This window comes from Arachis hypogaea, chromosome 20 (genome assembly GCF_003086295.3).
Source record: "Arachis hypogaea cultivar Tifrunner chromosome 20, arahy.Tifrunner.gnm2.J5K5, whole genome shotgun sequence".
Taxonomy (NCBI): Eukaryota; Viridiplantae; Streptophyta; class Magnoliopsida; order Fabales; family Fabaceae; genus Arachis; species Arachis hypogaea.
The window spans coordinates 135,844,434-135,860,837 of NC_092055.1; the positions used below are offsets into that span (position 1 = coordinate 135,844,434).

A 16,404-nucleotide genomic window follows, 5' to 3' on the forward strand; every position below is an offset into this window, starting at 1 on the left:
CAATGAACAAGTCATAGTTGGTAATGGAACATGTTTGCAAATTTCCTTTGTTGGTAATTTGTGCATTAAATCTGATTTGAGCTCTAGGATGTTATACTTTGGAAAATTGTTACGTGTGCCTGAAATTACAAAGAACTTGATGAGTGTATATTAGTTCTATTGTGACAATCAAGTCTTCTTTGAATTTCATGATGATAGGTGCTGCATATATAAAAACAAAAGACACTCAGGAGACAGTGCTTCAAGGCATTGTTCACAAAGGCCTCTATAAGTTCACAACTCTTCAAAGCTTACAGTCCATACAACCACCAGAAGCTTTTACTGCATCAGTAGGAAATAAAGATGACTTGCTGATTTGACATGCTAAACTAGGACATCCAAACCATAGTGTTGTGTCAAAAGTGCTAAAGACCTGTCAAATTTCACTTCCAGTAACCAAAGTTGCTTGTTCAGCTTGCTGTGTTGGCAAATCTCATCATTTACCCTTTCCTCTTTCACAAATTGTATACAATCATCCCTTAGAACTTGTACACTCTGACATTTGGGGGCCAGCTCCCATTGCTGATAATAATAGACATTGGTATTTTGTAATCCTCATTGATGCGTTTTCAAAATTCACATGGCTTTATCTAATCAAATCTAGAGCTCCATTAAAATCAGTATTTAATCACTTCCAACAAACGACTGAATTACAATTAAACACAAAATTAAAGATGTTGCAAAGTGATAATGATGCTGAGATGTGAGCTTATCAAAGCTATTGCAGGCTAAAGGAGTTGTTTGCAAGTTTTCATGCCCTCATGTCCATCAGCAGAATGGAGCTATTGAAAGGAAGCACTGTCATGTGGTTGAAATGGGACTTACCTTACTTGCAGATGCATTTATGTCTACAAAATTTTGGGGAGAGGCCTTAACCACTACTACAAAGCTAATAAATATGTTGCCAACCTCAGTCTTAGATGGCATGTCTCCCATTGAAAAATTGTTTAGCAAAAAGCCCTCCTATGAACAGCTTTGAGTTTTTGGCTGCCTGTGTTTTCCTCATCATGGAGCTTATAATAAGCATAAGTTGGACTTCAGATCTTTCCCCTGCACCTTTATTGGCCATGGAACTTCTCACAAAGGCTATAAGTGTCTCACTCAAGATGGAAGAGTCATCATCACTCCTCATGCTGTGTTCCTTGAAGATCAGTTCCCCTTTCAACAAGCAACACATCACACTCACAATCAACCTGTCTCAGACAATCAGGATGCCTCACCTACTGTTCCAACCATTCCAACCATTCCAAGGCCTCTGCCAAGCTCAACTGAGGCTAGGTAGAATCACCCTCAGAAAACAAGTCTTAGGGATCAAGCTTCAAGTCAGCAACCTTCTGCTAGCAATACTTCCTCTCAAGTTAGTTTCTCAGTCATGCATTAGTAGGCAATAGTCATACCCTCCACCAGCTCTCCATTCAGGTCTCAAATGCCAATAGCAGCCTCCTCAAGTCCAATTCCAATTCCCATCAATGATATTAAAATTCTGCTGCCAATTTTTGAAGATCCAGAGCCTGTTCATCCAGTTGCAGCAGTGAACTCTCACCCAATGGTCACCAGGAGTAAAGCTGGCATAGTCAAGCCAAAGGTTTTTCTTGCTAGTGTTGAGCCAAGAACAGTTGAACAAGCTCTCACTTCTCTAGAATGGAAGGTAGCTATGGATGTAGAATATGCTGCCTTGATCAAGAACAGAAATGGAAATTAGTGAGTCTTCCACCAAATAGAGGAGCAATTAGCAGCAGGTGGATATTTAGACTAAAGTATAATGCATATGGAACTTTGCAAAGATACAAGGCGAGGTTGGTTGCTAAGGGTATGCTAAAAAACCTAGCTCTGACTTTACAGAAACCTATAACCCTCTGGTAAAACCTACTTCTATTAGGCTCATACTATCTATTGTTGTATCCAAGTCTTGGCCAATTAGGCAACTAGATGTCAATAATGCATTCATTCATGGTGACTTAACAGAGGAAGTTTACATGAGGCAGCCTCCAGGTTATGAACAAGGAGATATTTTCTTGGTGTGTAAACTCACTAAAGCTCTCTATAGGTTGAAGCAAGCCCCAAGAGAGTGGTACCATAAGTTGGCTGGTGGCTTAAGAGAGATTGGTTTCGTGGCCACAAAGTCTGATATTTCAGTCTTCATTAAATAACTCAGTGGACTAAAGACATATGTGCTTGTGTACGTTTATGATATCATAGTAACCGGAGAATCTCCAAAGCTTGTGAAGGATGTGACAGCAAAACTGAATGATAAGTTTGCCTTAAAAGACATGGGAGACCTCCATTATTTTCTTGAAATCCAAGCAAACAAAACTTGTCATGGAGGTTTGGTGCTTACCCAACAAAAGTACATTAGTGAGGTGCTAAAGAAAGCTAGCATGGTGGGCTGTGCTCCTTGTCACACTCTTCTGCCTTCCACAGTATAGGTCACAGCTCTTGGAGAATCAAGCTTCCATGATCCGTAGCTATATAAACCAGTCATTGGCAGCCTACAATACTTAACCATAATGAGGCCTGAGATATGTTATAATGTTAACAAGCTTTCTCAGTTTGTTCAAGCTCCTCTAGAGTCTCACTAGAAATTGGTGAAACGAGTGCTGAGGTACCTCAGTGGAACAGCTAGCTATGGCTTGCATTTAAAATGGGAGACTTCCTTGGAAATAACTGCATACAGTGATTTGGACTGGGCTGGGGACCCAAATGATAGGAAATCCACCAATGGATATTGCGTTTTTCTTGGGACGAATTTAATCTATTGGGCGTCAAAGAAGCAAACGATAGTGGCCAGATCAAGCACTGAAGCTGAGTACAGGACTATGACAGAGGCGTGGTAGAGCTAACTTGGATAAAGATTATGATGATTGAGTTGTTGTATCCTCTACCAGAGGCACCAATGTTGTACTGTGACAATTTGAGTGTTGTTTTACTTGCTGCTAATCCCATCTTTCACTCCAAGTCTAAACATTTTGAAATAAACTTGCACTTTGTTCGAGACTATATCAATAGTAAGGCAATTTGGGTTAGTCACATTTCAGGCTTAGTCCAGGTAGCAGACATCCTCATAAAGGCAGTGCCCTTTGAGAGCTTCTTTCACTTTCAAGGCAAGTTGAGTGTCCATGATTAGCAACAATTCACCAGTAACAACCATTGCTCAGTTACTAATAAATCAGAATGAAGATAACTAGAGATGATGACGATAGGAGTTATGGTGTTAACCAATGTTCAGCTATCAATAAAGCAGATAACTAGAGATGATGATAGGAGGTATGGCATGTTTAGAGAGTGTGTGAACTCTCCCTCACTGTCTGTTAATTTTGTTAAGCTCCACCTTTTCTTTTCTGTTATTTAGGTAGTTAGAAACGGTTAGAAGGTGCTAAAAGCTTCCTTTGTTCACTCTCATTCTCTATAAGTATTGACCTTCATCACTTGTAATACTTAGCTTCTTCAACCAACTCTCTGATTCAATTAATAATATCCTCTTCCCCTTTCTTTCTTTGTTTTCTTTCTTGATCCCCTTTCTTCTCTGATCCTTCTTTTCCTTCAAGTTCACCCTCTGTGGTCTGGTACCTTTCACACTAAAAATCTATACACGTTAGCTCTGTATATATAGATGTTTTTTTGCATCTATATAGTAGCGCTTCCCTTAATATACGTGGCATAACCATCCACGTCAGCGTGCTACGTGTCGCTGACCGACACGTCATCATATCGTTACACATGGCCAAACCATGAGGTACACGTGTCACCAAAGGTCTACGTCATCAAGCCACATCAACACGTCGTTAATGAAAAATGGGCCAGGGACTAATATGGTACAATTTTTTCAATATCAGATACGTAATTGGTACAATTGGAATCTCAAGGATGATTTTAGTATACAGTGTCAATCTCATAGACCACTTTGAAAATTTAGTCTACGTTCATATGGTATTAGAAAGCTTAGGTTCTTGATCAAGACTCATGGCCATCGTTGCTTTCACCACCTCCAAAGGAGCGCTTACTCCACTACCAGTTAAACTTGATGAAAAGAATTTCGTTACATGGCAACAACTTGCCCTCTTTACCATCCATGATCAAAGCCTCGAAGATCATCTCCAAGCATAAAAAGTTCCATCTCAATATGCAAATGATGCTGCTAGGGCTGCAGGCACTATTTTTAAGTCATACATTGATTGGAGAACTCAAGATTACTCTATTTTATCCTAGCTCCTTGCATCTGTGGATGCTTTCTTCAAGAGTTGGATGGTTCATTGCAAATTTATGCATGAAGTTTGGACCAAACTTCAAGAATACTTTGCTTCTTCAACTCGAACCAAGATCAAGCAATACAAGGTAGAACTAAAGGCTCTCAAGAAGAAGAATTCCCCTACTGCAGATTATCTTGCAAAAATCAAGAATCTTGTAGACTCCTTGTGTGCTATTGGCTATCCTGTCACCATCGATGAATATATTGATGCAATTTGTGATGGTTTCTTTGAGGAATATGGCCCCTATATCACCACAGTTACCTCTAAACCTGATGCACTTACTCTGGGAGAAGAAGCTCTTCTCATCTCTTAAGATGTTATGTATGAAAGATTTAAACAACTCACTCTTGGACAAACTCAAGCTAATCTGGCTCAGCAATTACCTACTACTCCATCTTTTCAACGTGTCTATAATCCTTCCCGTGACAGAGGAGGCCGTTATTCGTGTGGTGGTCGCTCTAATTAGCAACAAGGATCACGCCTTCAATGTCAATTATGTAATAGGTTTGTCATACTGTTCTTTCTTGTTATTTTCAATTTGACCTCAATTACTATGGATCTTCTTCCTCTTCCTCTCAATCTCGATCTGAAAAATGTTTATTTCTTGGGTATGCACCTCAACATCGAGGTTTCAGGTGTATGTTAAAAACTGGTTGAATTTATCTAACCCAAAATTTTGTCTTTGATAATGGGTGTTTCCCTTATTCTTCTCTTTTTTACATCATCAAAACCTCCTGCCACTTCACCTACTACTTCCTCTAATTCTATCTTGTTCTATCCTCTAAAACCAGATTCACCTTTATCATATTCTCTCCCTCCTTCCTCTCATTCACCATTATCTCACACTACCCCTTCCATTCCATCATCTCCTACACTACTTTCCCTTCCCCCTACTATTCCTGTTGGTGGCACTGATGTTCCATTAACACCTTCTGTTCCCAAGACTCCCTCTTTTAACATCCATCCTATGATAACACGATCAAAGGCTGATATCGCTAAGCCAAAATTAAATTTCTCTGCTACTATCACTTTGGACTTGACTCAACATGTCCCTAAAACTATTAAATAGGCACTGAATTCTCCATAGTGGCTGCAAGCAATGCAAGAAGAGCTTACGGCTCTTCATCACAACAACACATGGACCCTTGTTCACCTTCCAACTGATGCTACTATAATTTGGTGGAAGTGGGTCTTTGCAATTAAACGAGCACCAAATAACTCGATTCTTAAAATACAAATCTCGTTTAGTTGGCAAAGGATTTCATCAAATTGAGGGTATGAATTATGATGAGATTTGTAGTTATGTGATTCGCCCCTCTACCATTAGACCTGTTCTTACTATTGCATTATCCAAAGGATGGAAACTTTGCCAATTTGATTGTAATAACGCATTTCTTAATGGTTTGTTGATCGAACAGATTTATATGGAGCAACCTCTTGGCTTCGTGAGCTCCGATAGTGCTGCTGTGTCCCGATTGAACAAAGCTCTCTATAGTCTCAAATAGGAACCAAGGGTCTGGTTTCTTACTTTAAGCTTTACTTTAAATCGTTTTGGTTTTTCTAATACAAAGGCTGACCCATCACTATTTGTTTGTTTTAGTTCTGCCTCTTGTGTTTATATTCTTGTTTATGTAGATGACATTCTCATTACAAGGAATGATAACACTGAAAACTCATCATTGGTTCAACAACTGAAGACCTTTTTTGCACTAAAAGACCTTGGCAACCTACATTACTTCTTGGGTCTTGAAATCTCTTATCCCTCTTCAACTGAACTACACATCTCACAACACAAATATATACAAGGTCTCCTCACTAAAACTGGAATGACCAACTCAAAGAGTGTCCCCATTCCTATGCTAACTTCAGAGAAACTAGCTCAGGGGTCTCTTCCTTTTGACAAGCCAATTCTATATCGCTCAGTTGTAGGAAGCCTACAATATGTGACACTCACACATCTTGAAATTTCTTTTTTCAGTGAATTGTGTGAGCCAATTTATGCAAAATCCTCTACAACATCATTGGATCGCTGTGAAACGCATTCTGCATTACCTCTCTGGCCGTCTTTCTCATGGTTTACTCTTTTCTTCAACTCCTGAGTTTCATATAATTACTTTTTCAGATAGTGACAGGGCTAATGACTTGGATGATCGCAAATCCACCAGTGGTTTCTGTATATTCGTCAGATCCAGCCTCATCTCTTGGTCAAGTCGAAAGCAAACGACAGTGAGCAGGTCATCAACTGAAGCGGAATATTCGTGTTTGGTTGACACTAACGCAAAAATCATGTGACTTCATAAACTATTACTGGAATTAAAGATTCCTCAAAGCATTCAACCAACTATTTTCTGTGACAATTTGAGTGTCGTTTTACTCTCTGACAACCCAGTGCTACACGATCGCTCAAAGCATTTTGAAGTGGACCATCACTTAGTGCGAAATCGTGTTAATAAGAAACTTTTATATATTGTTTATATCTATTATTCATCTCAGATTGTAGATTTGCTTACAAAACCCCTATTCTAAGCTACATTTGAGGTTTTTTGAACCAAACTCAGGGTTTCTCCAAAATTCACCATGAGTTTGTGGGAAAATGTTGGATAATGTACTAGTCGTTATTATTTGTTATAACTGACTTGAGAAAATTTTGCTATGTCAATTATTCTAGAGAAGGACTCAGTCAAAGAGCAAATGCACTGCACTATTATATATACATGTATTACTCACGGTTTGTAACTAAGTTTGATAATAATACAATTCTATAATTCAATTTCATTCTCTCAAAGTCTCATTCTCTGAAGCTACGTTCATAGTGACTTTGATATAAACTTGATGAGTTTGGAAAACTCCAAATTAATTTGATGATGATCAAACATTATTAAAATAATTAATCATAAAATTATTAATTTGATTTTTAATTCACATTTGTTAATTAATAATTTTGTTGCTTGCAGATTTCATCAATGGGCATAAAGAAAGTATGAAGCCCAAAATAGTTGGCAAAAATAATCAGCCTTGTACAGAAAATGTTTTAAAAAAAATTGTGGCTGAATTATTATTGTGTTAGTTGGGCCAGATTTTATTGTGCAAGCCCAAAATAATTCTTGATGCATGACCAACAAAGCTTGGTCCGAAATTAAAAAGAAGGAAGAAAGCTAGATTGCATGCTTTTCTCGGTTACCTACTCCCACTAAGAAATGGATTTCAAATTCAATTAATTTGGTTTTAATGCCTTGGTAACTGGAAAGAGAAAGTTTGAAAATGATTTGATGGCATTAATTGACTTTACACGTTACTAGGCAAAGGGGTTTTGGAAAAAGGAAACTTAATTCATTTTAATTTCTTTCTTCAATTACATTGAAAGGTTTTCTGCATTCTCCCTCTTCTCTCTCTCTTCTCTCACCAGTTTTGGTCATGTCAAGAAGAAGAAGAGTAAGTAAGAGAAATCATGGGAGGAGATAGGAAGAAGCAGAAGGTTAGGGTGATGGCCCTAGCAAAAGGAAGATCTACAGTATGGTGTGGCTGAGATCTTTGCCACAAATGGTAAGATGTGGTGAAGAAGATTCAGGATCACCATACCTAAAAATGGTGGAAAAAATCCATTTCGGTCAAAGAAAGAAGATCTCTTGGGTATGGCTCGTCTCTACTTTTGATCAACTATCACAGAAGGTAGCTACTGTAGCTACGTGAAGGAAGAAGTAGAAGATAGAGCAGATGGAGTTGTCAAGCATCAAGGACTCATCAAGGGTCAGAAATCATTCTTAGGGAGCAAGTCAAGATGGAAGGCCCAGATTGATGAAGCTTGGTGAGAAGGGATGACGAAGAGGTAATTGCATGTTGGATTTTGCATTCGGTTCCCTCTCCCTCTCTCTCTCTCTGGCCGAATCGGTTTTAGTATTGAAGAAGAAGAAGTTAGCTCGGTTCAACCGTTTCAACCTTGAAGGCTTCCCCTTCTATAATAAGGGTGGACAGCCAAGGCTTGAAGCAAGGAGAAAAGAGTGAAAGCACAGAGTTCTCATAGTTTTCCAAGCTAACAGAAGTTCTTCTCCTTCAATGTGTTTCATGTTGTAATTTTCTGTTTAGTTTTGTCTGTCTTGAGTTTTATGGAAAAAGACAAACAGTGAGGTTTGTATGAAAAAGTCATAGAGCGGAAAAAGACAGAGTATACAAAATTAAAAGAAAAAGCCATAGATGTCCTTAGAGGTCCTTTGTACATCTGTGTTGTGTTTCATGATTCTGTGAGAATCCCCTTACAAGTTGGGTTAGCACTTAGCAGTTGAAAGCTTGGTAGGTGACCAAGTCAAGTTCAGGATTAGGGTTAGATTCTGGACTTGTCCCGGATAGGAAGGGTAGTTCCTAGGGAGAATTGGTGTTTGTAATCAAGATGTTATAGTGAAATTCCATCATTGTTGTGATGGAGACTGGATGTAGGCTGCATTACACTTGGCAATTGAACCAGGATATTTCTTGGTGTGATTCTCTCTCTCTCTCTCTCTCTCTCTCTCTCTCTCTCTCTCTCTCTCTCTCTCTCTCTCTCTCTCTCTCTTCTATTCCATTTCTGATTCTGCTGCGTAGGAGACAAAACTGAGAAATATCTCTTATCTGGTTACGAGACAAAATAAAAATGTCTCTTGACTAGGTACGAGACAAAAATAAGAAAAATCTCCTGAAGCTAGTTCAAAGGACAGAAAGTATCACTCAGCAAAAAGGGGCTAAGATTCAACCCCCTTCTCTTAATCACTGATAACAATCAAAACTGATAGAAAAATAATATAAGTTTAATAAGAAAAAGATATTCTAAAGTAAAAAAAAAAATTATAATAGATTAATCAGTATTAAATTTATAATTTTCATCATGTGTGAATGTCATTATTTTAATTTAAAGATGATTAAATTCTTATTTTACCAATTTTTTTTCCTTGGAAAAACTTAATCCAAGCCTAACAATATATTTTGGTTGTTGTAGCCCTAAATAAGGCAATAAGATGAACTTGTTTGGGCGCCATTATTTTGTTAAAAAAAGATTTTTTTTCAATGAAAAAAGATTTTTTTTTTTTAGTGTGTTTGGTAAATTTCTAGTAGTAAAAGTAAAAGCACTAGAAAAATAAAAAAAAAAAACATCTTTTTTGAGAAGCTGTAATTTACATCTTTTTTTAAAAATCTTTTTTCCTTAAAAAAATATTTTTCATTTAATAAATAAACAAAAAAGTACTTTTATATTGTTATATCCAAACATAATTGATAGATAAAAAGATCTTTTTGCATGAGATATCCAAACATAAAATTACTTTTACTTCTCCATAAGATCTTTTAAAAAAAGATAACTCGAAAAAATATCTTTTTTTAGAAGATCACCCAAACAAACCCTGGATGTGTCTAAATGCAAGAACATGAAAAACATGAATTATTAGCAGAATAATAAACTATATGTCTAATTACTTAGTATAAGTATATTGTAAAATTTTTCATAAACTTAAACTTGCTTATTCGATTAATATATGTAAAATTACACATACACAAATATATCATTCGATACACCAATATTTAAATTCACCAATCTTTAAAAACGTGACATAACAACGTGCTCTGTTTCTTTTCACCCTAATTCTTATTTGTTCATAAGTAAGCAATTCAATGTTTCAACCAAGTAAGAAACCTGTTTAAGTTCCTTGAAGAAGCACCTCTTTCTCCAATGTTGTGCTTTAACTTCTCCATGAGCTTATGAGACCTTGGTGTTGTGTTCTCATCATCAAGCAGTTGATCCACTTTGGCTTTAATCTCACCACGTGAGATTAATCCATTTTCATCCAAATCAAATCCCAATCCAACCTTTAATACATCACAAATGTATCTTTGATTGAAAAATTGGTCAGCAAAATAGGGCCAACACAAGAAGCGAACTCCATTAGTCAAACCTTCCACAGTTGAATTCCAACCACAATGACTTACAAAACAAGCTATGGCAGGGTGGCTTAGCACCTTCTGTTGAGGAGCCCATCCAACTATTTTACCTCGATTCCCCTTAAATTCGTCCGGAAAATATATCTTATTCTCGCAATTGGGATCTTGACGAACAACCCAAAGGAAAGGTCTGTTCATCAGCTCAAGCCCAAGAGCTAGCTCAGTAAATTGTTTTTGGTCGAAAAGAGCAATACTACCAAATGCTACGTACACAACAGAATTGTTTTGTTGTTGATCAAGCCAATTCATGCATGACAAATCTTCTTCCCAGAATTGTCCCAAGGATCTTGGAGCTACACTTTTATTATTATCATCACAGGTTCGGGATAATGGGCCTACTGGCAATAAATTTGGCACACAAGAAAATGCTTGTGGTTCAAGTTCATATGTACTATTGCACAACCACCAGTCAGTTACATTATCTGAATCTCGGAGGCAGTGCAACACATACTCAAACAATCTCTCTTGAACTAAAGAGTCAAACAAATTTAACCACCATATGACTTTGATGTCCATTGCTGGAATACAAGAGGATAACCAAAAGGTCTTTGTTGTTGATGTTGGTGACCCTGCAATTGTAAAAAATTAGAATAAAAAAAAATGACGTGTTTGATATATAGGCAATCAAAAATATAGATAATATTTAACTTATTTTTAATATGTATTTTATTTTTAATATGTATTTTATATAAGTAATTGATTTAAAGTCTGATTTTTTATCTACACTAGTATGATTGAAAGCAATTTGAGTCAAAGAATACTTGTCATTATTTTTAAATTAAAAATATTATCTTAATTTTAAAATATTATAATTTAAAGGATTTAGCTAACATGTGTCTTTAAAGTACATGATAAGATTATTATTAATAGAAAATTTTAAATTTTTTTTAATAAATACAAAATAAATACATTAAAAATTTAAATTTTTGTATTTTTAATAAAAAAAATTTTAATTTATAATCTTAACATATATTTTTAAGACACAAAATAAATAAATTTTAAATTAAAAAAAATTGAGTTGATTTCCAATAATTATTGTTATGGATAACATTTTTTACATTGTTAAATGGAAATGGGATCAAAATCATTAACCACATGAGTTAATACTTATATTGGTCTCTAAAATTACACTTATGCGGTTGCACCTCACGTTATCTAAATTTTGATTTACTTAATTTGGTCTCCAATTTAGCACTCATAACTCATGTTATTTCTTAATCTTATTTTTGTCATAGAATTGTTAATGGCGTGCTAAGATGAACTAAAAGTTACCTACTTACTTCACTAGATTTTTTTTAGGGAACAAATTAAGGTAAAAAAAAATTATTTGTCATGTCAGGTAGTCGTTATGAAGTCTAGCAATACAGTCGTCAATTTATTTTAGCACGTCATTAATATTCTATGATGAAAATATGGGACTAATACGAATCACGAAAACTAAGTTCAAAGATTAAATTGAGTAAATTAATATTTGAGAAAATAATAAATAGGTGCTTGACCTTTTAGTTTGCAAAAATTTAAGTCTCCAAAAATTTGAAAATACATTTAGAGTAAAGGACATTTTTGTCCTTGACCTTTTTTTTCGCGGACATTTTCGTCCTCAAGCAATGAAAAATACATTAAAGCCCCTGACCCTTGAAAAATGTGGACATCCATGTCCTTCCGTTGAATTTAGCCGTTTGCACTGAACGAAAAATGCTGAGCTGGCATACGTGGCGCTGAGGTGGCACGTAACGGAGGCCAGGTGGCATGGAGGATTTCGTAGCAGGACATATAAGTCCTTGGAGACAAAAACGATGCCGTTTCGTCTCCTCCTCTCCAAACGCAGTTGAATCCCCATATACAATACCCAGAAGACCCATACACAATCCCAGCCCTCCTCCTCCTCTTCTTCTTCTTCTTCTTCTTCTTCTTCTTCTTCTTCTTCTTCTTCTTCTTCTTCTTCTTCTTCCATGGCAGTTTCATCGTGCCCTTACTTCCTCTCTCGTCTCACAGACCTCTCACTCCACAACCCTCTCCACCTTCCAAATGAAACAAAAAAATAGACTAATTGTAATACAAAGCTAGTATCACCATCAACAAAAATAATAAGAACAGCCGAGCAGAACCAATAGAGGTTATTAGCAAATGCAGCTAGCTAACAACAGCAGCAACAAAGCTACTAGCTACTCAGAAAACTGAAACTCCCAAAAGGCAAATTGAACCATAGAATTCACCTTCTCATATTGTCAAATGAGGACTTTGGCAAGAACGCGTTTGCTTTCTTACTAAGGTCATGAAAATGCTACTATTGAGTGGGGACACTATTATTGTTATACCACCTTCTCAATGCTGATTGCACTACACTTCTATTAGCCAAAAACCCAAATGTTGCTCTCAACATTGCCAATCCATTGTAACCATTTGATGCTTCTGCTGCAGCAGCCACCTCCTCATTTTCTCTGTGAAATGTATCACATCATTTGCTGCATGATCATGATCAATTTGACTCGCATTCAATGCTTCATAATCACTATTATCAAAACTAAATGCCAAGGACTCCCTATGTTCATGCACCCACTCCACAACCATACTAGTAACCTTCCTGCATCTCCTCACCTTAAACTTAATCAAATTGGGGCAACCAGAAGCAAGAGCTTCAATTCCCACATTGGATATAGGACACCCCTTAATGCAAAGCTTCTTGAGCGCAACACACTTGTTGGCAACACACTCAATCTCAGCGTCACCAACGGTATTAAGCCCACAAAGTGCCAACCTCTCCAAAGCCTTGCATTTGGAAGCAATTGCCTCAAGGCTTGAAGATGTTGGATAGATACCAATCAAAGCAAGTTCCTGCAAGTTAATGCAGTGTTTGGCAACAAAAATCCAAACCATCATCACCAATCCTATTGGTTCTCCACCCATCAACGTGAAGCTTCCTCAACATCCTGCAGTTCTTAGCAACTAGATTGAGACCCACATTTGAGCACTCAGCGATTTTCACAATGTGCAAAGTGTCCAAACCCAAACACTTAGACAAACCCACAAGACCCACATCGCTAACTTGAATCTTCTCAAGGTGAACATCAACCAACGCAGTGTGGAGGTTCCCAATCTTCTCAAGGGTGTCATCCCAATCCCCCAAATATCCAATTATCTTCAAAGATCGAAGCCTTTTCGACCCAATCATAAGGGGTGCGAAGCTCTGGCCATTCACGATCTCCTTCAAGCAAACAGAAGTCACCGACATCGTCCGGAACCAACCACCTCCTCGCCATCGTGGGCCCCACGCAGCCGCTTAACGAAGAGCTCTTCCAAACCCTGGCAACGGCTAATGACAGCGTTGATTCCCTTAATGCCGAACACGCACGAAGCGCAAGATAGCTTCTTCAACGCCTTGCAGTTTTCGCCAACAACGGCCATTCCTGCCTCCGTTATCTCACGGCATCCACGGAGTTTGAGCCACGTTAGGTTAATGCACCGGAGCGAAATCAGGATCAAACTTTCGTCATTCACGCTCGTTTTGGAAGGTGGAGAGGGTTGTGGAATGAGAGGTCTGTGAGACGAGAGAGGAAGAAAGGGCACGATGAAACTGCCATGGAAGAAGAAGAGGGCTGGGATTGTGTATGGGTCTTCTGGGTATTGTATATGGGGATTCAACTGCGTTTGGAGAGGAGGAGACGAAACGGCGTCGTTTTCGTCTCCAAGGACTTATATGTCCTGCTACGAAATCCTCCATGCCACCTGGCCTCCGTTACGTGCCACCTCAGCGCCACGTATGCCAGCTCAGCCTTTTCCGTTCAGTGCAAACGGCTAAATTTAATGGAAGGACATAGATGTCTACGTTTTTCAAGGGTCAGGGGCTTTAATGTATTTTCCATTGCTTGAGGACGAAAATATCCGCGAAAAAAAAAGGTCAAGGACGAAAATGTCCTTTACTCATACATTTAAGTCTTTGACCTTCTCAACACTTGGACATATCGATCCTTCTGTTCACTTGAGTCTATCAGACTCAATAAAAAATCAAATGTAGTTTCTGTTGTACTAACCTACGATACAGATGTAGACTTGGAAGAAGAATATTTAAAATGAGACAAAATAGACTTAGAGATCGATGTGTCTAAATTTTGAAAAAATAAAAAATTTAAATATATTTTTAAATTTTTAAAAATTTAGATGTCCACCGATCAAAATTCAAAATCTATTTGTCCTTTTCTCTTAAAATTTTGAGAATGAAATTAAAACTCGAGGCAAGGAGGAATTTGAGTATTAAGTATTAACTCAAAGTTGGTTATAAAAAAAAGAAGTTAGTGAAATGTAATATTAATAAATTACCATGAGTGTCTAGGATGCCATCAGCAATAAGCTTGGGGACGTTATACTGCAACACAAACATTGATGCTGCCGCAGGCCAAAAGAATGCACCTTTGATTCCCACTTTCTTTGCAACTTCCAAAGCCCAACCCATGAACACATCAGCAACAACGCAAGTTACTTTAATGCCCTCATTCATTTGAAGATCTTCTATCAGCTTCTCAAGCTTTGAAGGCATGGTCCTCAATATGGAAACAGATAACTCTCCTAAATTGACTCTGTCATGTTCAGGTCCCAACCCATCTGGGATTGACACCAATTTTATTGGTGAAGATGAACCATTGTTGTTCTCCATGGATCTCACCACTCTCTTATGGTTGAAGTCTGAGTTGACAAAGATGATATTGCATCCATGATCAACCAGCTTATGTGAAAAGCTCATCATGGGGTTTACATGCCCCTGAGCTGGATATGGAATAACTAGTACTGTTGGAGTGCTAATCATGATGATTATGTGGCTTTCTTTCTTTAATTTCTCTGCTCTAATGAACTTGAAGCTTCCAAGTATTTATAGATGGAGCAATGTATTTAATTTGTATACGGACTTTAATTTCGTGTTTATTTTTGACTTTTTGTTTTCTTTTTGGCAGATATTTTAGAAACACACTAAATTGGTATCAAGAACAGATGATAATTCATTTTGGACATATAATTGTCTATCTGGAAAAGGCTAAGATAGCCATGATAAATTAATAATAACACAATCTTCTACTAGTTCCTTTATAAACTATAGGAGAAAAGGAGAGAGTATCTTAGATTTTCAAAAAATTTAAGTCTAGAGAATAATGAAGTATATAATTGTAATATCTTTTATCCATCTTTTTAAATAAGAGTTTTTTTTTTGTTTCTTTAAATTTTTTGTATAAGGTTTTTTTTTTAATTTGTTTATACTTTTTTTTTTCTTTTAAGGGATAGGAAGAATTAAATTTTATACTTTTTATTATAAAAGTTGATAACATTCATAAAATTACTTTTTTCAAAAACTTAAATTAATAGAAGAAGACACATAAATAGTTATTATATATCTAATAAAAAAAATTTAAGTCATTTTCATAATTTATATTATGACTGGAGTATTATTTTGGAAGAGGTAAATACTAAATCAGTACTCAAAAGATTCTAACGCTAATAAAATGATATTTTATTTTTGTTATTGACAAAATAACTACCGAAAAATTTTAAAATTTGACAAAATCACCCAACTGTGAAAGGATGACGTCATAGTGAACGAAAAATGTTGAAATGGTCGTTGGTAGAGAGATCCGATGATGGCATAGAACCCCGACGACGTTTCCAGTAACCTTTTTCTTGGTGTTCTCTTCCTCTTTTTCAAGACGCATCCCCTTCCGCTATGGTAGTTGAAGAAAAAGGCCGGCATGCTGCAAGTGACAGAGCTTGAAACAAAATTTTGAGGGGGGAGGAATTTAACATAAAAATTTAATAATAATATTTATATTAAAATAAAATTTATAAATATAATTATTTTTTAAGTTTGTTACTAACAAGATAATAAATAAATTCTACTGATAAAAAATATAAAATAATTTATAATAGTACTCTTCGAGTCTTTAGTAACTTAAAATCTTCAATAATTGAATCAGAACTAAACTTTTCAGCAATTTATAATATTTATTGAATTTTTTATCAATTTATACAAATACAATAATATCAATACTTATTAAATATTCTAATATTTTTTATCATATAAAAAATTAAATTAAATAAATAATAAAATATAAAATAGTATTAAATTAAATAAATAAAAATTACTTAATTTTTTATATTTGAACTCAAAGATAGA

General features: G+C 36.3%; 1 protein-coding gene and 1 pseudogene across 1 annotated transcript; both read right to left on the reverse strand.

Moving 5' to 3' along the window:
* Nucleotides 1-9,747: 9,747 nt before the first annotated feature.
* LOC112784978 (UDP-glycosyltransferase 83A1) lies at nucleotides 9,748-15,315 on the reverse strand. The gene is made up of 2 exons (XM_025828373.3): nucleotides 14,565-15,315; nucleotides 9,748-10,816 (listed from the first exon to the last, which is right to left on the reverse strand). The coding sequence occupies exons 1-2, from the start codon at nucleotides 15,046-15,048 to the stop codon at nucleotides 9,918-9,920; spliced, it is 1,383 nt and encodes a 460-aa protein (XP_025684158.1). The 5' UTR covers nucleotides 15,049-15,315; the 3' UTR covers nucleotides 9,748-9,917.
* Nucleotides 12,481-13,968, reverse strand: LOC140182734 (F-box protein SKIP2-like; annotated as a pseudogene).
* Nucleotides 15,316-16,404: the final 1,089 nt, after the last annotated feature.

What these genes read in the sequence shown, in the direction of transcription:
- LOC112784978 (XM_025828373.3), bottom strand. Translation starts at nt 15,048, where the DNA reads ATGATTAGCACTCCAACAGTACTAGTTATTCCATATCCAGCTCAGGGG. An exon ending in TGGCATCCTAGACACTCATG is followed by an intron (nt 10,817 to 14,564) that starts GTAATTTATTAA and finishes TTACAATTGCAG; the next exon opens with GGTCACCAACATCAACAACA.